Here is a 23,072-nt window from a genome sequence, read left to right on the forward strand (position 1 = left end):
GCTACCATAACTAACTTTAGTATTCTGAAAGTTGCCAGGCACAGGAACAATAGGTTGTGACAAGGGAAATGATGAATACTGATAAAGAGAGATAGTTGTCCCTATGTAATCATACTTCTTTCTCCCTTAAAATAGGGCCCCCTCCTTTTTTTAAAGGTGAACACATAGCCATTTGGAATAAAGGTTATATTTTCCAGTCTACCTTACAGGTAGGCATGCATTGTACTGAGTTCTGTACAATAGCATGTAATTAGTAGTTGCTAAGAAATGTTTAACAACTGAGTCTGAGTAGGCAGGGGATGGGGAAGCCTGGGTTTGTAGTGTTTGCCAATTTCCATGGTATAAATACTCCCACCATGACTGATTTCAAGCTACCATGTTGACAGTACTAAACATGGAATTGGGAAGAGGTGCAGCTCTCACAAGATGGTACAAACCTACTCAAACACATAACAATATGTAATGGATATACTGTACATGATTTCTGTGAACGTCCTTGAGGAGGGTGGCAAGTCTTAAGTAGTAGGAACCCTTCTTCTTCCCTGCTGTCATGAAACTAGACTGCTGGAGCTCAAGCAACCATGATGGACCATAAGGAGGAAACTAAAAAATAAGGAATGGCAGAGTCACAACAGACAAGTGGACTTTGTCATGATCACAGCACTACTGTGCCAGCCCTGGAATGTTCACCTGCAGCCTTTATTTACGGATGTCTATGTGCAAAAGAAGGAGCTATGGTAGCACAGTGGCTAAGGCATCTGATTGCTAACCAGAGGTTGGCAGTTCAAACCCACCAGCCACTCGGCAGAAGCAAGAGGGGGCAATCTACTTCCATAAAGATTTACCACCTCAGAAACCCAATAAGGGTTGCTATGAGTTGGAATTGCCTCCATGGCAGTGGGTTTGGTTTTTCAGTTTGTATATGCAAAAGAGGAAAACTTCTGCCTTGTAAAAGCAACTAATAATTTGAGCTCTCCCACTCACAGCAAAATCCATCCCAACTGAGGGTGACACTCATGCCAAACAAGATAAGTGAACAAAACTAGGAATTATATATAGTAGAATCTTAAATGATTCAGATTTGAAGCAAGAGAAAACACTTGAACCTTTCTGGAAGGGACAAAGAGGATAGAAGGAGAACAAAAGTTAAGGAGAAGGTGAACACCCAGCTGCTGCATCCAAAAACATGCCAATCATCTTCCAGAATACAGGTAGGGAAAAGAATAAGCAAAGAACAAGAAAGCAGCTATATAAACATCAGTGAAGAAAGCAAGCAAAAGGCAGACAGGGACTTGAAGTGTTAGGCTCATCTCTCTTTATGTCAATCCCTCCCTTCTGACCTACAAACTCAGGACAAAGTAAGCCAGCCTAGGTCAACAAGGCTTCTTCCTCCTACATGGGTGGCAGCTCCTAAATCTACAATCCAGGGGCTCAGCAAGGACTCTCCCACCAAAGGCAGTCTGAATGTTCTGTCTGAGGAAGATTATTCTCAGATCTGTTTCTTCTAGTACCTTTTTTTTCCAGGGCAAGAAAACAAATGGCAGATGCATAAGGTCACCTGGAAGAAAAAATAAGTTGACTCAGGGGCAGCAATAAGAGAGTTTAGTATAGTCTGCCTCTCTGAAATTTATTTCAAATGTATTGCCCAGTCATAGACTGTCCTCTTATTTTCTTTATATTGTAGAGTGGGTGCCTGTCAAATACAGAATGACATACAACATAGATAACAATATAAATATAGATAAACCTAACTTTCTATATGAACCCTCTCAAAAGTCGAATGCTATTTAAACAGAAGATAATAGTGATATAAATACATTCTTCTCTATTTTCATAATACTCTTTCTATAGTATCCAGGTAACAGGTTTTAAATTCAGCAATGCTGATTTAGCATCTGTGATGTTATTAGACATATATATATATCACAGTGCTCACTTTATGGGGATCCTACAAACAATTGGTCTCCAATTTACATTTACTATACATCAATCTCTTGATACCTAAGATTGTGTGATTAGTATGATTTTCAATTCTTTCTCATCAACCATAACCCACCCCACTCTCAATACAGGTGATAACTAAGAAACTGACCTAGATTGATATTGAGGGATGGGGCACTCTCAGTGGCAAAGTGTAGGGACCAGGAAGTCCAATTAGCCAGAAGAGAGAAGCAGCCTGGCCAAGGCACATTCAGGTGGATGAGCACATATGTGAGAAAGGGTTATGGAAGCAACTACAGTGTAGTCTAGTTCTAAGAGAAAAGCTAGGCACAAAGGAAACTTCCAGTCAAACACACTCACAAATTCCAACAGTGGCTAACATTCACTCAGCCAAGAATCTCTGCAAATATTTTCAGATACTTGCTGCAAATATTTAAGAAATAACCTTTCTCACTCATAAGCCAGACAGCCAAGCTGGAGTTAGACCCACCTAGATTCACATCTGGGCTCTGGCATTTACCAGCTGTAACAATTTGTAGATGTTTGCCCAGCCTCTGTTTCTCTGTTTATAAGCTCAAGGTCATTGAGTATAACTTGCTGGACAGTTGTAAAAATTAGAAAGAACTGGCAGAAAACACATATGCTAAATGTCTGCACATGATAATACTCCATGAAAGTGCTATAAGCTCTCAAGTTTGAAAAAATCTATATATATTGCTGATATGTAATCAAAACAGAATTTGATTAGGTTGATGGCATTGTTCTAAATTATAACAGTGAACCAATATACCATCACAAAATTTGTACTTCAATAATCTGTGTTCCGGACAGAGAAAACAAGATATATTCACATAAAATTTAATATTTTTCCACTGGTTCTACTCTGTTCTGTAAACTCTATTTCCACTTCCTCTATGCTGTCTACTACCCCCCACCTTCTCCATCTACCATAAAGCACTTCTGGTTCTGCTGGGCAAGAGGGAAAATTCTGCTATTTTCTTGTTTAATGGAAACCTGACATGTGTAGACTACCCACATCATCCCATTGGATTGTTGGCCAAATTCTACAAAGTAGTTTAAAAGTTTGTGAAATAAGAGCCAATAAATCTACCTTTGCAGTAGACAGAAAATTTATATCTAAGCTGACTGCTGCTTCCCTCAAATCTAAAATGAAATGAAGAGAGCTGCCTCAGAAATCCAGTATTCAACCTCCTTAACAAGTGAAGCAGAAAAGATTCTCATGACTATTTTAGAAGTATGGGAAACAGCCTTTGAAGAGAGGCTGCGAACTAATTAACTGGGAGTGGGGGTGCGTGGTGAATTAATCTGTAAATGACAACAGACAACAACTTAGAAAAAATGAATAGAGGTTAAAAATGTGCTAACTTGGGACCAGCTTTTCTCCTCATTAAGATAGCAAACTTTTGAGCCAATTACAGGCAGTTGCTCAGTTACAGAATGAGATACATTTCTAAGTGTATTTTAAGTATGTATTTTTAAGTCAGAACAGTTCCTATTTAGTTTATGGTTCCTATTAGCCTTACTTTATTGAATGAAAAACTCGAAAAGCCTTTTAAGTGATTTAAAAGTTGTACACGGAGCAATTGAAGGTGATTGTGATGAATTTGTTGCAAGTGGGAGTTAGATCAACTGTTTCAAAACTAAAACAAATCCACTGCCATCAAGTCAATTCCAACTCACAGCCACCCAAAGGACAGAGCAGAACTGCCCAATAGGGTTTCCAACACTGTATACCTTTACGGAAGCAAACTCCCCATCTTTCTCCCACAGTGGCTGGTGGGTTCAAACCACCAACAATTTGGTTAGCAGTCAAATCATTTAACCACAGGACCACTAGAGCTCCTTAGTTGTTTCAAAGTGAGGGCAAATTTACATTAACATTAAAGGGTAAGTAAGAGTTGGCTATAACTCAGATGTCTGTAACCCAGGGACTGTCTGTACACAACTGCTACGTTAATTTGAGTTCATTTATTTCAAATGTTATAGAAATAATTACTAGAAATTTTAGTTATAGACAAATGCCATGGGATTTTCTTGGACAAATACATTTTACATTTCCTGGGGTGCATATTTTGAACCATCTTAGCTAAAGGTAAAAGTCAGACAGAAGCAAGGAAATAAACTCACTTGTCAAACTCATCAAAGAGATCACAACTCTGCAGTTTTGAAAGAGCAACTCGAAAATATTCCGCTAGAAGACAAATGGAGCGTTATGAATAAAATGATAATCATGGCTTCTTAGGCACATAGCAAGCCATCTTGCCTTCCTCCCCCAACCCCATTTCAAACTGGTACAGCCCACATATGATTCACACTGTGGTGAAAAATTAATTAACTCTACAGCCAGAATTAGCCAGCACTCAAAATGGTATATGCTCTGAGGACACTTTCCAAAAACCCTAGGAAAATGAGATTCTTTATCTGAGAACAGTCATTAACAAAGTAATACCAAAATTAGCAATATTGGATGATTCTCAAGCTGACATGTTAGTACTGAAATCAATATCCCCTGAGTTTAAACTTCTTAAACTACACATTTTCTGTAAAATACTTCCCCCCCCCCAAAAAAAAATAAAAATAACCTAGGATTAATTGAATAAACAAATTTTAACTCAGAATATTGTAGGCCTGTCACCTCTTGGGCTTTTAATGTTTCTCAAAAACCTGCACTTGAAAGCTGTGTAAGGTCAATCTGTTATCATACAGCACAGAGACAAGTATTTTATCATTAGCAAACAGGGCAATTATCTCTAAATTTAGCAAAAATAAAATATATATTGCTTGAATTAAGACTGATCAAGGATCTAGAATTTTCTGATGAGATAAAATGAACAGGTACAAAGGTGAAATGGACAGACAGAAAAGAAATTACTCTACAGGGTTTTCCTGTCAATTCTAAACCAGAAAAAAATAAGGCATCAAATGCATGCAAATGATAACAGTGGCAGAACAAAACTAAAAAACAGCTTCTCAACAACAAAATAACCCCTGCCATTTTTATTCTTTCTCACACTGCCTCAAAAGAAAGGAGCTTTGGTGGTGCAGTGCTTAAGGCATTTGACTATTAAACAGAAGGTTGGCAGTTCAAATCCACCAGCCACCTTGTGGATGGAAGATGGGGCAATCTATTTCTGTAAAGTTTTGCCGCCTCAGAAACCCAATGGGGTTGCTATGACTCAGAATCGACTCGATGGCAGTGAGAGAGAGTGAGAGCTTCAAAAGGAGTGGAGATGTACTTTGTGTGTGTGTGTGTGAAAATATATATAACAAAACATACAACCATTCAACATTTTCCACATGTGCAGTTCACTGACATTTCTTACATTCTTCACATTATGTTACCAATCTCCCCATCTTTACTATTGTTTCATCACCATTTACTTAGACTCTCTGTAAAGAGAGTCTGAACTCTGTTAGTTTAAACACTTTTGTTTTATAGTTACTGTTGTCAGTTTGATCTCCTGTGGACAATTCTTTAAAAGAGCACACTGCTCATGGGAGGTACAGATAACAGAGATGAACCCTTTTGCACGTACAGTACTGCATTGTCAGTGATGGCAAACATTGATGTTCAGATGGATAGATGGGTGGACAGGCTGAATGATTAGGTAGATCGATGCAGGGGGGAATGTTCCCATGACCATGTATAGGGTTGTCAGACAATGTTGCTACAAGTGTATTTGTATATTCTACAAGAATCCCCAGGTATATAACAGAGCTGACAAGGGATAAGGTTGTAGTCACTTCTTGACCACAGCCAGCGACCCAGAGAGAGCAAGTAATTGGACCTCTGGGCTTGGGACCATGGTCTCAGGGGACATCAAGCTCAACTGGTATAACACACTACACAAAAACGTTGTTCTACATCCTACTTCGGCGAGAAGTGACCAGGATCGTAAAAGCTTGCAAGCAGCCATCTAGATGCAATAATGGGTCTCCTCATCCAGAGCAAAGAAGAATGAAGAGAACCAAAGAGGCATGGAAACAATTAGTCCAGGGGACTGGTACATCGTGCGATCCTCAGCCAATCTGACTATCAGACCAGGAGAGCTAAATGGTGCCTGGCTACCACTGTCAACCACTCGGAGGGGGATTGATGTAGGAGATCTTGGATAGAGTGGGAGAACAATGAGGAATAAAACTCAAAGTCATTAAAAGAAAAAAGGAGGGACCAAGTTTGCTGGTCTGATAAGAGCGTGGTGGAACCCCTGAGACTATGGCCCCTAGCTTCCCTTCAGGCTTGGAATTGAACCCACTCCTATGGCTTGCAGCCAAACAAAAGACAGGCATATGAGCTGAACACTTACATTAGGTAGAGACATTCCTTGGAGAGATCAATCATGGGAGAATAGAAGGGTTGTGTAAGCACAGGGAGACAGCTCAGGGGGGCAGGAGTACGTGGGAGGGAAAGACAAAAGGAAGAGGTGGCTGTGGGGAGGAAGTGGGAGGAGAGCTGTTGCATTGTGGGAGATTGGTCAATGTCATGAGACAAAGTGTGTGTGAAATGCTGTAGGGAAGATGAATTTTGCTCTGTAAACTTTTACCAAAATCACAATAAAATTAAAAAAAAAAAAAAAAAAAGAGCACACTGCTCAAGGTGAACATTCTTTGCCAGTTGAATGAAACTGCTGTTTAGTGTAAAGATGATTTTATGGGATAGTTTTGGTTTAAAGCTTAATAATTATCTCAAGGCAATAAGTTCAAGGGTTCCTCCAGTCCTGGTAGATCCAGTAAGTCTGGATTTTATAAGAATTTGAAGTTCTGTTCAACATTTTTCCTCTTTTTGATCAGGATCCATCTTCTGGGTCCTTGATCAAAACATTCAGTAATGGTAGCCAGGCACCATCCTATTCTGAGGGCCTCATGGTATGAAGGCAATTAGACCTGTAGTCCTCTTCCTTCTACATTTCCTAGGTTGGAGATTTACTTTTTTAAAATTAATTCATTCTATCCAATCCCAAAATCACATACTTCAGGAATCATTACGAAACAGGAAAATCAAAAGCCCTTAAAGATTATATAAGCATGCACTTCTCATCAAACACTATTCAAATTTAATAGGGCCGAGTAAGAATACTACTACTGACCTGATGTTTTGATCCCATAGGGCAAATCAAACTTATCGCTATTGTATAAGGAAGCAATCTTTTTAAAATCAGATGCACACAGAAAAGGGTGAAACTGACGATACCTGGAAGAAAGAATAAAGAATTATTTGCCAAATGCCTGTAATATTTCCAGGGTTTTAAAACCACCACTTAAAATAACTGTAGCATACGATCCAAATTGTTATACTGGCCTTTTAAAATTTTTCAAAAATTGTTCTATATAGTATTTAAATATGAAATACAATGAGTTATGAAATGGAATTATTCAACCAGAATGGAAACACTTCCGGGTATTAGAATCAAAATTATGTTACAGTTTGGCATTAAAACAAAATATAAATTTTAAAGCAAAACAAAATAAAACAAAAATACCAGATAATAATATGAAAGCCCTATACAGGAAGAAACAAAGGAAGTACTAAGGGAAATAAAAGTTCATGCTAAGCCTCTCACACATAAAAAAGTAAATATGTATGAAAGTGTATCAGCTGTAGAAATAAAAATATCTTAAAGGTTGGATAACGAATGTTTCTTGATGCCACTTAAGGCATACTGAAGAGACTAACTGGTTCCACTGAGACTGCCTAATCTAACGCTGAGAAATAATCTTTAAACCTTGAACTGAAACAATCTCATGAAGCCATGATTAAACAGTTTAGCCCAATTAATGAATGTTTTTACCATGATGCATAGCACTCTTACGAAGAATTATCCGTATGAGTGTAAATTGACAACTGTTAATCTAAAGTACAGATGAGAACTCTAAGGGGCAGTGAGCCTAAATAAATGGTAATACAACAATATGGGTAGAGGCAGAATGATGACAATGTGAAGTATGCAACCAATGTTACTGAACTGTTCACAAAGAAACTGTGACTGGATGTATATGTGTTTGTGTAGTCAAGTTGATTCTGACTCACAGTGACCCTACAGGACAGAGTAGAGCTGTTCCACGTGGTTTCCAAGTCTGGAAATCTTTATAGAAGCAGACTGCCTCATCTTTCTCCCACAGAGTGGCTGGTGAGTTCATACTGCCAACATTTCAGTTAGCAGCCAAGCACTTAAGCACTGTACCACCAGTGCTCCTTTGGTTGTATAAATTGCCAACAAAAATTTTAAAAGATTAGAAAAAAACCTATATTGAAAAACTATACCACAGGCATTTATCTTCTTTTCCTTTTTTTTTAATTATTATTGTTATTTGGGTGAAGGGTTACAGAGCAAATTCACTTTCCATACGACAGCTCACATACACTTTGTCTTATGACATTGACTGCAATCTCCCACAATGCAACAGCTCTCTTCCCACTTCCTCCCCATAGTTACCTCTTCCCTGTGTCCTTCCCTCCTATGTACTCCTGCCCCCCCGTCTCCCTGTGCATACACAGCCCTTCTATTCTCCCATGATTGATCTCTCCAAGGAGTGTATCTCCCTAAATGTTGAGCTCATATGCCTGTTTTTTGTTGGCTGGAAGCCCCAGGAGTGGGTTTAATTCCAGACCTGAAGGGCAACGAGGCACCATAGTTTCAGTGGTTCCATCAAGCTCTATCAGACCCTGGTTCCTTTTTTTTTTTTTTAGTGATTTTGAATTTTGTTCCACTTTGTTCTTCCACTCTATCCAAGATCTCCTACAGTTGACTGCGGTAGGTAGCCATGTATCTTTTTACTGCCTGCTCTACCCTGAAGCCTACATTCAGCCCTAGACAATACGAAAAGCTTGATAACGGCAGAAGTAGCTAGTTTTTTCTCACTTTTAGCATGTGACAGAGAGTAGACAATACATGTTTAACAAATGACTGAATGTATTTCAATTCCAAATCTCTATGAGGCTATTATGAAATAGAAAAAAAACAAACCAAGTTTTTGTTTGTTTGTTTTAATTAAAGAGAAGGGAAGGGGCCTTAAAGCTCATATTAAAATGCTATTTTCGCCTACCCAAAAAGCTTGTTGCTGTTCACATGCTGCCAGGCAAATTGACCTAATCCTCAAATGGGTAAATTGACCCATCCTGCCTCCCAGAGAAAACCATAGCAGCTTTGCACTTTCTTAGCCTAAAAGCTGCAGGTGAGACTAGAGTGACTTTGGGGATTTCTAAGGCTACATGCAAAATGGAAATAAAAAGCAGTAGAGTAGGAGTGAAAGGAGTGCTGGTGGTGGTGTAGTGCCTAAGGCTGCTAACCATTTGGTGGGTCAACCCCACCAACCACTCTGTGGAAAGAAGACTGGGCAATCTGTTTTCATAAAGATTTACCACCTCAGAAACTCAAAGGGTGTTGCTATGAGTCAGAATTGACTTGATGGCAGTGAGTTGTTTTTTCTTTTTAAGAGTAGGAGTGAAACAGCTGCAATGTTGGCCTAGCTTTGCCACTCAGGAGCCATGCACTTTTCTCTTGGATAAGTCATAGTTGTTACTATGTTCAGAACTGAACTGAGAACTCACATCCTATTTGGCCTAAGGGAAGAACTTGAGATCCTGGCCCTCCCTATCTAAGACATGATGTGTGCCTGTTTCAGTTGTGATTGTTCAGTTTCACCTTGTGGGATCCAGTCAACCTCCAAAGGTTAGTTCTAAATCACAGGTGATTCCTAAGTTCAATGGGAAGAGAAAGAAGCAGGTGAGCTGACTTAAGCTTGAGATAACTGAAACTCTTCCTGGTCTCACCTGGAAGGTTCTGAAACATGGATGACTTGGATGACTTTTTACCCCAAGGGAAAGTCCATAAAAAACCCTTGTTTGGAGTGAGTAGGTGTAAAACTGATGATGCTTAATACCATGATTAATATCTGTTCCCAGCCAGACTTGCTGCTAGGTGACTTACATTTTAGTTCTAGTGAAATAATTGTTTAAAATTTAGCACCATGCCTCATACGTGTAAGTTCTTAGTGGTAATAATTATTACATTATATTACTTTACATCACATTGTATTGCATTTCTGCTTGTTGCTACTCCTAGACAAGACTGGAAAAGTAAGGAAACTGTATTATTCAATTTAGATGAAGAAAATGAAGCTATAAGAAGTGAAGTAACTTGTCTAGGGTCACTAACCCATAAGTGACAAAGCTGAAATTCATACTGACCCCTGACTTTAAAGCAGGCGTTCTCTTTATAACACTACAGATAACACCTCCAGTTTCTCAAAGTGACTTTCTCCTGACTGCTGTTGGCTCTCCGGAATTTCTGATCAAGTGACATCAAGCATGCTTTAGGAGATGGAGGAATATGGAGGTAGTGGTGTTTTGAAAGAATAGTGTTCACATGACAAAGGAGAACCTACTTGACATTTAAAAGGAAAAAAAAAAAAAAAAAACCCTGCAGACTCACACACTTGTTGAGCAATCTTGCATAAATATCTTAACCCTTTTGGGTTTTCTCAGAAAGACAATAATATTTTTGCTAAACTCTAGACTTTAATTCAACTTGTACAAGAGCATTTTAAACCTGCAGTCTGCAACCCACAGGGGCTTCACCAAATCAGTTTTGTGAGCTTTGATCAGCATACTTTTGAAAAGTGAATAAAACAGAATATGATGCATCTGGAACAGTAAGAGTGAAAACAATTTTTTTCCCCTTACTGTAAATACGAATGTGTACCAGGTCCTAACGTAAGATGTGTTTCTTAGTATGAATGATATGGTCAAAAAGTTTAAAAATACTCTTCTGGTTTTACAAGTGTTCTTGACACATACCCATGGATAGGTTACAAGGGATCATTGAACATTTATGATCTTATGTAAAAATGTTTTAAGTATCTGCAGTTTCCCAGACAATGGATGGGTTTTAAAGTAATCTGCAACTCTAAAACATTAAGAACAAGTAATGGGATGGTCCAATAATGTAATGAAAGAAAATAAGGGAAAAAGAAAACATGAATTCTTAGAAAAATATGAATTCTTGATTCTTAATGGATAAAATACTGAAAAGCCCATACCTGTTTTTTACAATTAAACATGCCCAGACCAGACCCTCATTTATTGCCATTTACCCAGAAGCATCATGACCAATAGTCTGTCAAAGCTGAGGTGACCAAGAGGAAAATGGCATTTGTATATGGAAAAGTAAATTCTATACAAGTCCTGACAACCATAATGAACAATTCCTGTGTCTTTAGGCAGGCTCATCATTATCTGTATTGTATGTATTTCAATAAAAGTTAGGAAAAATTTCTAACCCTACTGTTTAACATTTATAGGCAAGGGAAAAGCAGCTACAAAATCAAAGACTAAAAAACAAAGTGGGAAGAAGAAGGGAAAATAAAACTCCAAAGAGGAGTTTTTTTTTTTTTTTTTAATGCTCAGAGACAAATAGAGACTTGTCTAATCTCACCTGTGTGAAAAGAATACTGGTTTGAGTTCTTCAAAGACTTTTCTTAAAATATATGCAGGGCTCTGATTAAAAGTTCAAAAAGAGGCAGGATATTCAAGTTGTTCTGTAAATACAGGGTATCTACTTTATGCTGCTAAGATTTGAATAAAAAAGGTAAACAAGTATACAAAACGGTTACAAGACAAATATTGAAGATTTTATATGTCACAGTTTCTTTTATATATAATTTTTACCTCAAGAGAGAGGCAAAAGCTGGCTTTGATAAACAAGGCTGGATCTTATTTCTCCGTTTCATTTCCACAGGTGGAACCCTATGAGACAAAAATAGTGACAGTCAGAAACCAGAGCTGGGCAGCATGCCCAAAGGGAAGCAAATGCCCTGAGAACGAATGCTGCTTCAATGAGAGGCTTCACAGGCAGAGAATAAAAATCTCTGAGCAGCCCCTGAGGTTTGACAGGACCTTGTCCAAATCCTGCACACACTTTAGTTTTAAGAGGGATAGGGCAAGGGAACAAGGAAAAGACTGAGATGATTAGTAACCCAGAAGTGATTCAACGAATAGGAGAACCCTCTAAGAATGACTTCTTGTAATTCTCCGGTGCCCTCGAGTTGATTCTTATTCGTAGCTACCCTTTGTACAACAGAACAAAATGCTGCCTGGTCCTGTGCCACCCTCACGATTACTGCTGTTTAAGCCCACTGTTGCAGCTACTGTATGGATCCATCCCGTTGAGAGGCTTCCTCTTTTTCCCTGACCCTCTCCTTTACCAAGGATGATCTTCTCCAGAGACTAATCCATTCTGATAACATGTCCAAAGTATGTGAGATGAAGTCTCATCATTCTTGCTTCTAAGGAGTATTCTGGATATACTTATCCCAAGACAGATTTATTCATTCTTTGACAGTTCATGGTGTATATTCAATATTCTTCACCAAAACCATAATTCAAAGGCATCAATTCTTCTTCAGTCTTCCTTATTCATTGACAGCTTTTGCATGAATATGAGGCAATTGAAAACACTATAGCTTGGGTCAGGCACACCTTAGTCTTCAAAATGACATCTTTGTTCTTTAACACTTTAAAGAGGTCCCTTGCAGCAGATTTGCCCAGCGCAATATGATGTCTGGTTTCTTGACTACTGCTTCCGTGGGTGTTGACTGTAGATCTAAGTAAAATGATATCTTTGACAACTTCAATCTTTTCTCCATTTATCATGATGTTGCTTATTGGTCCATTTGTGAGGATTTTTGTTTTATATTGAGATATAATCCATACTGAAGACCGCAGTCCTTGGTCTTTATCAGTAAGTGCTTCAATTCCTCTTCACTTTCAGCAAGCAAGGTTGTGACATCTACAAATTGCCGATTGTTAATGAGTCTACCTCTAATCCTGATTCCATATTCTTCTTCATATAGTCCAGCTTCTTAGATTATTTGCTCAGCATACAGACTGAATGAGTATGGTGAAAGGATACAACTCTAACACACATCTTTCCTAATTTTAAACCATGCAATGTCCCTTTGTTCTGTTTGAACAATCAATCCCCTCTTGGTCTATGTACAGGTTCTACATAACACAATAAAGTGCTCTGGATTTCCCATTCTTCAAAATGTTATACATAATTTATTATGACCAAAACTGTCAAATGCCTTTGCATAGTCAATAACACACTAGTAAACGCTTTTCTGGTACTCTCTGCTCTCAGCCAAGATCCATCTGACATCAGCAATGACATCCCTTGTTTATGTCCTCTTCTGTACTTGGCTTGATTTCCTGTCAATGTGCTGCTGCAACCATTTTTCAATTACTTTCAGCATAATTTTATTTGCATATGATATTAATGATGTTTCTTGGCATTGATGAGTGATCACCTCCCGCACTGCATATATTTGTTAAAATATTTCAAGTGGCATTGTAAAAATGGTTTGGTGGAGGCATCTGACCTCTTCTAATTTCGCCAAAGGGGAGGAGGAACAAAATCAACAGCCCACACCTGACTCCTATGAGGCAGAGTTCAGACATGTCTCACCCTCCAAGCTTTTTATCAATTCTGGCACCAACCATTCCTCCCACAGCACTCTTTATTTCTCTGCTGGGTTAGATAATTTGATACAATGGCCACACAGAACTCAAAGACAATACTCACAACTATGGGGTTTATTAAGGAAGTAACAGGTTACAATTCAGGATCAGAAACTACTCAGGATATAGTTCTTCCATCAGGCAGCCTCTTCTCAGCAATGCCAGTAAGCATGCCTCTCTCTGGCCCATGTTTCTTGGCCCCGTGGCCTCTGCCCTACTTAGGCAGGGTTACAAAGCTCTTTCAGCTCTGCCAATAAGTACCTAGAGGCGCTTTACTCCACCAGTAAGCCTCAGCCCGAAGGCACTCAGCCCTAGCTCCAAAGGTCAGCAAATAGGCTCCTCCAAGTACCCAGAGGCATCTTACTCCATCAGCAAGCCTCTTGCCTGAGAGCACTGAGATTTTTTCTCTCCATGGGTCCAGAAGTCCATTACGCTATCTCCTGCCAGGTGTCCTGGTAGACTCCTGGTTCTGCTGCTACCATTTCTTTGCCACTGCTTCTCACCATCTCTCATTGTCTCATAAAAGTATGACTCTCCTGGGTCAAAAAGGGTCAGTGCAGGGATCTCAGGTCCAAAGGGCACGCTCTACTCCTGGCTCTTCTTTCTTGATCATAGTGAGACTTTCTCCCTTTGGGATGGCTCATTTTAAGCCTACCAAGATGGCAAAACTGACAATCCCCATGTTATGGTTCCATACAACTTATTTGCATGGTTCCACCCCCACAAGGGTGCCACACACCTTATTTACATTATTGGCAATCTATCCAATCCCCCGATTTTCAGTTGCCTCATATGCATGTGAGAGCTGAACAATGAATAAGGAAGACCGAAGAAAAATTGATGCTTTTGAGTTGTGGTGCTGGTGAATGCTGAAAGTACCATGGACTGCTAAAATATTTGACAAATCTGTCCTGGAGGAAGTGCAGCTGGAATGCTCCTTGGAAGTGAGAATGGTCAGACTTCGTCTCACCTACTTTGGTCATGTTGTCAGAAGGGACCATTCCCTGGAGAAGGATGTCATGCTTGGTAAGGTGGAGGGTTGATGAAGGATGGGAAGGCCCTCAGTGAGATGGATTGACACAGTCGCTGCAGTGATGGGCTCATGTATGACAGGGATCATGGAGTTAGCATGGGACCAGGCAGTGTTTTGTTCTGCTGTGCATAGAGTTGCTATGAGTCGGAGATGACTCAACAGCACCTAACAACAACAACATCCAATCCCCTTGGTAGGCCAAAAGCACCTTATATTTGCATAGTCCCAATAGTTTATCTAGTGGGAGTCACAAGGACTGGCTAGAAGGTCCACACCAAGCAGTTCACTGCACCACAAGTATTCTATCAATTCCTAGAGCCTTGTGGCTTAAGTGCCGTAAGTGCAGCTTGGACTTCCTGCTTACATACCATCGATTCTTGATCATTTGCTACCTCTTGAAATTGTTGAACATCAACCAATTCTTTTGGGTACAGTGACTCTGCATTCTTTCCAACTTCTTTTGATGCTTACTGCACTGTTCAATATTTTGCCTGTAGAAACATTCAAAATGGCAACTCAAGTCTTGAATTTTTTCTTCAGCTCTTCCAGCTTCAGAAATGCCAAGTCTGTTCTTCCTTTTTGGTTTCCTAACTCTAGGCCTTTGCACATTTCATTATAGTACTTTACCTTGTCTTCTTGAGCTGCCCTTTGAATTCTTTTGTTCAGATCTTTTACTTCATTGTTTCTTCCATACTCTTTAGCTACTCTACCTTCAAGAGCAAGTTTCAGAGTCTCTTCTGACATCCCTTTTAGTCTTTTCTTTCTTTTCTATTTTTTTAATTTTCCTTTCCTCATGGACAATGTCTCTGATGTCACCCTACAACTCATCTGGTCTTCAGTCATCAGTGTTCAATGCATCAAATCTATTCTTGAGATTGTCTCTAAATTCAGCTGGGATATACTCTGGGTCATACTTTGGCTCTTGTGGAGTTGTTTTAATTTTCTTCAGCTTCTATTTTAACTTGTATTTGAAGAACTGATTGTCTATTCTGTTGCTGGCCCCTGGCCTTGTTCTGACTGAGTATGTTGAGCTTCTCCATATTGTTCCATAGTGTAGTGATTTGGTCCCTGTGTATTCCAATAAGAAGAACCCTCTAAGAATTACTTGGATTACTGTCTTTTGTAAGGCAAAATCAGGATCACTTTTTAGAAGCTCCCACTCACCCCAAGTGTGCACAGCTATCTAAGTGTTCCATGGCTCATCTGGGGACGCCAACCAGCAAAAACATCTCAGAAACACCTGATCTGAACAGGTTCCATTGTCCTCCTGCCTTGTGATCCTGGGGAACTCTAAAAATCACACTAGTTAGAGTCATATGTAACCCTCCTCTATTCTTGGCACAGTGACCTGTGCCCTTGTGAGTCTCCTGAATAGAGCGCTTGTCTCTGCAATGTAAAAGAGTATTGTGAAACAAGACAGAGGACAACAACAAAAATAAATGAAGGGAAGAAAACCAAGACTCCGCTAGTAAAAAGGAAAACACTTAAATATAAGAGCTTATTAATGATCACCAACTATATGAAGGAATAATAAAAAGAGAGGTATAATCAATATTCAGAATTAAACTGAAGGAAATATCCTAAACCCTTTATGGTTAGAGACAATTTTCTGTTTTTTTTCTGGTAGAAAATCTCCATAGTTAGAACTGCTAGATTTCTGGGCTTTGGGTCTAGTCCTTATTCAGGAAGATATCCCTAATAAAAACCAATCCTTTATGAACAGTTTTCACGAATACCAAAAATAGTAAGGACCCCTTGATTTATATGTAAGAAAGATAACATAAACATTGTACACTAGCTTGTCAGGCTCTAAAAGCCAAATTATATTCCAAGGACAAAACAAGGTGTATTACTTGATTTCAAAGGTTATTAAAATACAGAAAACAAATGGAATCGAGATATTGTGAGGATAAACTTTGAGTAGCTTTTGAAAAAGAATTATTTGTCTTAAACAGTTTTTAGAGACACAGGTCATGTCACAAATACCCATCTGAGGTAACCTCCATGGTACTTTGTGTGTCTAGTGGCCATTTGCTAACTTCCTTGCATGTAAAGTGTTATCATTATTTTTCCACCAATCAGTGATGTGCTTAAATGCAGAAACATAAATTTAATTTTTATCTTCTAAACACAAGTTAGAAATATGATCTAGGATCTACTATTGAAACACTGGCAACAAGAAAAAAATTACCAACTCTTTGTGTAAGACAGGAAGTTGTGTGATTTATTTTGATATAATTACACACTAACATATGTTCAATATTTAAAGGTCATCAAAACTTTATTCTTAGCCAAAGAACTGACAATGTGGAAAAGAGTAAGTAGCTTCTTAAATGTTTTCACTGCAGTAAAAGTATGTGCCTCTTCAAAGTTTTATATGTGACATATTAAATCAAAGTTGTTTTGAAAATACATGGACATTTCATCATCCAACAAACATTTTTAAACAAAGGAAACCATAAGTAGTGTTTATATCTTAGATATGATCTTTTTTCCCAGAACTTTGGGCTCTGAAAATGAAGTGCCACTGAGCCCAAGAATTGCTCTACTAATTTAAGGAAATGAAATTTTGTATAAATAAAGAATGTGATGTCCTCCAGATGGTCTACATCACCAGTTCACTGGAAAAAAAAAATAAAAGGAGGGTTTTTATTATATTTTAATCTGATAGAGATCGAATCTTCAGAATACTAGAATGCTGAAATCTGAATTTATAAAGGAAGCCAGAAACAGTAAAATGTTACAGTGTTGCCGCATTCTTTACAGGTTCTTTTAATATCATATTTTGTGGGTGTGAAAACCAGTTTGTGTGTTATTTTTAAATAACAAAAACAAAACTTACCAATAGACATTTGTTCCCCATAATATACAATGCAGCACATAGTACAGGAAAACAGCACTAAGGAATATGGCCACTAGGTACCCTCTCATGGCTGGCCCACCTGAAACACAAGCAATGAAGTGATGCACAGATTTAGTTCAAAGAAAAGGGTGAAGGGAAAAACAATATAACAAAAGCATATGACTAGCACACTACCACTAAAGAAAAGGAAGACAGAATGGTGCACAAAAGGTATAGATAATAAAGGTAAATATTACTGCATACATAATACCATGTTATCAGTAACAGCAAACACTAATCTACAGGTGGACACATAGGTTGACAGGCAAGATCATGTATGGATAAGCAAATGGGAATATACCCACAACTATGCATAGTCTTGGCAGATGATATTTCTAAATATGTTTTGGTATGTGTTATAAAAAATGTCCATATGCAGTTTAAACCTAACAGGAGGCAAAGTTAGAATAACTTCTTAGTCATAACTAAGCACCTTAAAGGGAGTGAGTCACTGGGCCTGTAGGCTGGGGGCTCATTGTCATAGGGATATCAAGCTCAATTGGCACAACATGATATACAAAAATATTATTCTACATCTTACTTTGGTGAGTTGCGACTGAGTCTTCAAAGCTTGTGAGCGGCCCTCAAAGATGCAGCTATTGGTCTCTCCTCATCCAGAGCAAGGAAGAGTGAAGAAAATCAAAGATGCATGGAAACAGTTAGTCCAAAGGACTAATGGAGCATGAGAACTTTGGCCTATATGACCTTGAGACTGGAAGAACTAGATGGTACCTGGCTACCAAATCTAGCCATGCAGAAAGGGATCAAAACTAGAGATCCTGGATGGAGTAGGAGGAAAACGTAGAACAAAATTCAAAATCATAAAAAAGAGCAGGCTAACTGGTCTGATAGAGAGTGGTGAAACCCCCAAGAATATGGCCCCGAGTCAACCTTTGGCCTGGAATTGAATTGAACTCATACCTGTGGCTTATCTTTCAGCCAAACAATAGCTAGGCCTACTTGCTGAACACCAGGCAGATACATGCCTTATAAAAACCAATCATGGATGATCAGAAGGGCAGCATGTGCACAGGGAGAAAGGTAGAGAGGTAGAAAGGACACGGGAAGAGTAAGCACAAGGAGGAAATAGGAGGAGACCTGTTACACCTCAGGGAATGTAACCAGTGTCACAAAACAAAATGTGTATGAACTGTTGACTATAAAACAAATCTGGTTTGTAAACTTTTACCCAAATCACAAAAAGTTAAAAAAAAAAAAAAAAAAAGTAACATTGGTAGACAGATGAATAGTATAAAATTGCTAGAACCTAAACATTAGTGTGTAAACAGAGGGAAGAAACAGTGGAAGGAAATGTAGGCTTGTAATTCTAGGTTGTTGTTGTTGTTTGCCATCAAGTTGGACCTGACTCATAGTGACCCCTCCTTGGGTTTCTGAAGCAGTATCACTATGGAAGTAGATTGCCCAACCTTCCTTCTGAGGAGTGGCTGGTGGGTTTGAACTGCACTAAAGGTGCAGAAGAGAATGCTTTCCCTATTCTCATTCTTCTCTTATCTTTTAATGAACACAACATGGTGCATGTTGAGACCAATGGACAGTTCCATGGTTTTAAAGCCAGTGACTGCTTCCCCACATTAGGACATTTTTACACATTTACACCATATCCAAACCTTTTGGGAGGGGGACATTAAAGAATATCTACTTTCTTTCTCCCAATGCAAAATGAATATAAGATGTGAGATATGAATAAATAATTCATTTTCTTCAGTCCCTGAAATGACTTATAAATGCTATATATCACTTTTTAAAATGAGTTCCTAATTTTGAAAAGGTAAAGTAAAAAAGCTGTTGAAAACTGGATAAACATTTGCAGAAAACTGAAACAAGATCCATACCTCACACCACACACAAAAACTAACTCCAGATGGATCAAAGATTTAAATGTGAAACCTGTAAGTATAAAGTTCATCGAAGAAAAAATAAGGGCAAACTTAGAGGCTCTATTTGTGGCATAAATAGACTATCAAGCATAATCCAAGATGCACAAACAACAGAAGATGATTGGGACCTTCTGAAAATTAAATTCTTACCAGCATCAAAAGTCTTCTGCAAAAGAGTAAAAAGAATACTGAGAGAAAGGGAAAAAATATTCAGCAATGACATAGCAAACAAAAGACTTATCTCTAAACTTTATAGAAAACTCCAACACCTCAACAACAAAAAGACAAACAATCCAATTAAGAAATGGGCAGAAGACTTGAACTTCACCAAAGAAGATATTCAGGAAGCCAGCAAACATGAAGAAATGTTCACGAGCATTAGCCATTGGAGAGATACAAATCAAACCAACCATGAGATACCATCTCATTCCAGCATTAATAGCAAAGTTCACCAAGAGAGAAAACAACAAATGCTGGCAAGGATGCAGTGATATTGGGACTCTCATACACTGCTGGTGGGACTGTAAAATGATGAAACCACTGTGGAAAGCAGCATGGCAATTCCTTAAAAAGATGGAAAGAGAAATACCATTTGATGCAGCAATCCCATTACTAGGTATATATCCTAAAGAAGTGAAAGGCAGGACACAAATAGATACATGCATACCCATGTTCACTGCAGCACTATTCACAATAGCAAAGAGATGGAAACAACCAAAGTGCCCATCAGTTGAGGTGTATAAACACAATGTAATACTATGCAGCCTTAAAGAATAATGTAGAATCTGCAAAACACTGCACAACATGGATGAACTTGGAGGACATTCCACTGAGTGAAATAAGTCAATCACAGAAGGACAAATATTGCATTAGTCTGCTATTGTAAAAAGTCAAGGAAAGGTGTATACATAGAAGGAAACTTTGTTGGTTACCAAGGATGGAAGGGGAGGAGAGGGTAGGTTGAAAAAAGATACACACACACACACATTTATGTGTGTATATGTGTGTGTATACATATATATTTATCTTTTTTTATATATACCAAAGATTATTTTTAGTTGTTATTATTATTGGTTACCAGGGCTAGCAGGGAGGAGGAAATTAAAATAAAAATTATTTTTTTTTAAAAGCTATTGGAAAATATTTCCCATATCCTAAATTTTTATGCACTTTTGAATGTACCTATTTGATTCTCAACATTAAACACAGGAAAATTCAGCTAATTACCTACATGTTTTTATACTACATTTATAATATAGTTCATTGTCCTTTTGCATATAGACAAAAACCTGGGCATAGTCCTCCCCAAATGTAAAAATGCAAAATGAACCAAACAAATGCAAAAATCAACCAAAACATAGCTAGCTTCCATTTTTGCTTCAAAGATAAAATGAAAATGTGCCTACTTTCACATGTTATTAAAGTACAAAAGACAAACTTACATACTATATAGTTATGGTGATGGGTGCTTGAAACATGTGGCTGTTATCCAAAAGGTCAGCAGTTCAAACCCCACTGGCCACTCTAAGGGAGATAAATGAAGCAGTATGCTTCGGTAAAGATTTACTGCCTTATGACAGTTCTACTCTATCCTATAGAGCCACTATGAGTTGGAATCCACTTGATGTCAGTGGGTTTAGCTTTTGGTTTATGGTTCCATAATAGAACTATTTCAAAGAATATGACTTTAAACACATATACTGCTTCTTTGCTTCTCATATCAAGTTTCTGATTCATCTAAACATTGTATGCACCACACCTCTCATATCCATATCTACCAAACCCATTCAGAGGGACTCAGCATTCACTAGGAGTCAGTCTGGATATATTTCCAAATAATGTAATGTTGAATCTCCCTACTCCCACCCCCAACTCATGGCAACCACATACACAACAGAAATGAAATGCTCTCTGATCCTGATCCATTCCAATGATTGGTTGTAAATCATTGTGATCCATAGGGTTGTCATTAACTGATTTTCAGAAGTAGATCACTAGGCCTTTGTTCCTAGTCTGTCTTAGTCTGGAAACTCTGAAATCTGTTCAGTTATCATAGTAACATGAAAGTCTCCACTAGCAGGTGAGTGGTGGTTGCACAAGAGGTGCATTGGCTGGAAATCAAACCCAGTTCTCCTGCATGGAAGGTGAGAATGCTACCACTGAACCCCAATCTTCCTTATCATCATCCTTTTAATGGCAAAACAAGTTCTAAACATAATTTAAGTCTTGATGATGCAGGGTCATCTTAATAACTGACATTACCGTGCTGGGCTCTATTATACAGGGCCCTCAGGAGTTAATGAGGGTGTGGGACTGTCCACTAAGTGATCCTAAACTCCAGTAATTATCTGGTGAGACAGCTTGGTGGACTCTACTCCCTTGCTAAGGAAACTTGGTAACAGAGTGGTTGAGCACTCAGGGGCTAACCAAAAGGCAGGCAGTGGGAACCCACCAGCTGCTCCATGGATGACAGATATGGAAGTCTGGTTCTGTAAAGGACACAACTTTGGAAACTCTATTGGGCAGTTTTACTCTGTCCTATAGAGTTGCTGTAAGTCAGAACCGACTCAATGGCAATAGGTTTTTTGGAGTCTGTGATGTCAGCTGTTTCTCCTCACTGTTGTAAAAGCAATCACCACCCCTACATGCCACCATTATAACTTATTTAGAAATGAAACTGTGTCATTAGAAAGAAAATAAACAAGTGAGTTAAATGAGAAAACTTTAGTTTACACATACTTCTGATTTAGTATACATAATCCCTATGAAGTGTCAACACTAGTTAGAAACCAGAAGACATGATCCACAGCCCAAGTCCACGTAATTCCTACTCTGGGGAGGTATTAGGTAAATAAGTTTACCTCTTTTGTCCTGAATGTCCTCTCATGTTTAAAAGCAAGAGTACACAATCTGTTTTGTTGGATATTAACTGAAATGACAGGAGCCTGGCATATGACATAAAATATGGGCCGAATACATTTGGGTATTTTATTTTCTGTAATTATATACTTTATTGTTTTTTTAAACCTAAAGCCAATTGTTTTTTATCTACACAGTAAAACACTTTGAGAAAGCCAAATTTTAACGTGGCCTATTCTTAATACAGCATATTGGTTGTCCTGTATTCTCAGGGCCTGCAGTACGTCATGACTGGGTGTGGCTGTGGCAGCAACTCAGCACCCTCTGACTGGGAAGCATCACAAGGGAAACGTATCTGCTGCTTCCACTGCCTCAGGCCTGAGCCTCCTTTTCTGCTTTGTCCTGTGTTTCTCAGTCCCTTGGAATGTATGCTATCCTGATGTATTGTGGGTTATTTCAAAATCATATTAAATTTCTCATAGTAAAAATAAAGAAATACAAATTTTACATTTTTTTTTAAAACATGATTGTATCTCTAGGGAAATAAATGCTAAAATCCAAGTGATTGGGGAGAATTAAGAATTAAGGGGATTGTCAAATAAAAAATCTATGATGGTGAGTTTTTTTGGGAGAGGTTGTTAGCAAAGCATTAATGAATTGGCTCATTAACGAATCAAATGCAGGCAAGACACCTAGCATCAAGCCTGGCCCTCAACAAATGTTAGCTTTCCTTCCTTCTCTTGCACCAGATGAATTGAGAAGGGTCAAGTAACTGGGGTCAGATGGATTCTAAAATGTAACCAATTCTGTATGTGAGAGAGGTAATAACATTTAAAACATTGGTCCAAGGTCATGAGCTATGTTTCATGATGACAAGATGTAGGTCTATCAATGTTGACA

The 23,072-nt window shown here is 38.4% G+C and overlaps 1 protein-coding gene across 1 annotated transcript in view; it reads right to left on the bottom strand.

Moving 5' to 3' along the window:
* The window catches only part of ST3GAL6 (ST3 beta-galactoside alpha-2,3-sialyltransferase 6), a 62,254-nt gene extending 44,810 nt beyond the window's left edge, over positions 1 to 17,444 (bottom strand). Inside the window, exons 1-4 of the mRNA XM_007945794.2 lie at positions 17,356 to 17,444; positions 11,630 to 11,707; positions 7,050 to 7,153; positions 4,090 to 4,153 (exon numbers count right to left, since the gene is read on the bottom strand). Coding sequence (XP_007943985.1) covers positions 4,090 to 4,153; positions 7,050 to 7,153; positions 11,630 to 11,707; positions 17,356 to 17,444 — 335 coding nt within the window. The remainder of the gene's footprint in view (positions 1 to 4,089; positions 4,154 to 7,049; positions 7,154 to 11,629; positions 11,708 to 17,355) is intronic.
* Positions 17,445 to 23,072: the final 5,628 nt, after the last annotated feature.

The sequence above is a fragment of the Orycteropus afer genome, unplaced genomic scaffold (assembly GCF_000298275.1).
Source record: "Orycteropus afer afer isolate SDZICR_OR568_19922 unplaced genomic scaffold, OryAfe1.0 scaffold00143, whole genome shotgun sequence".
NCBI lineage: Eukaryota > Metazoa > Chordata > Mammalia > Tubulidentata > Orycteropodidae > Orycteropus > Orycteropus afer.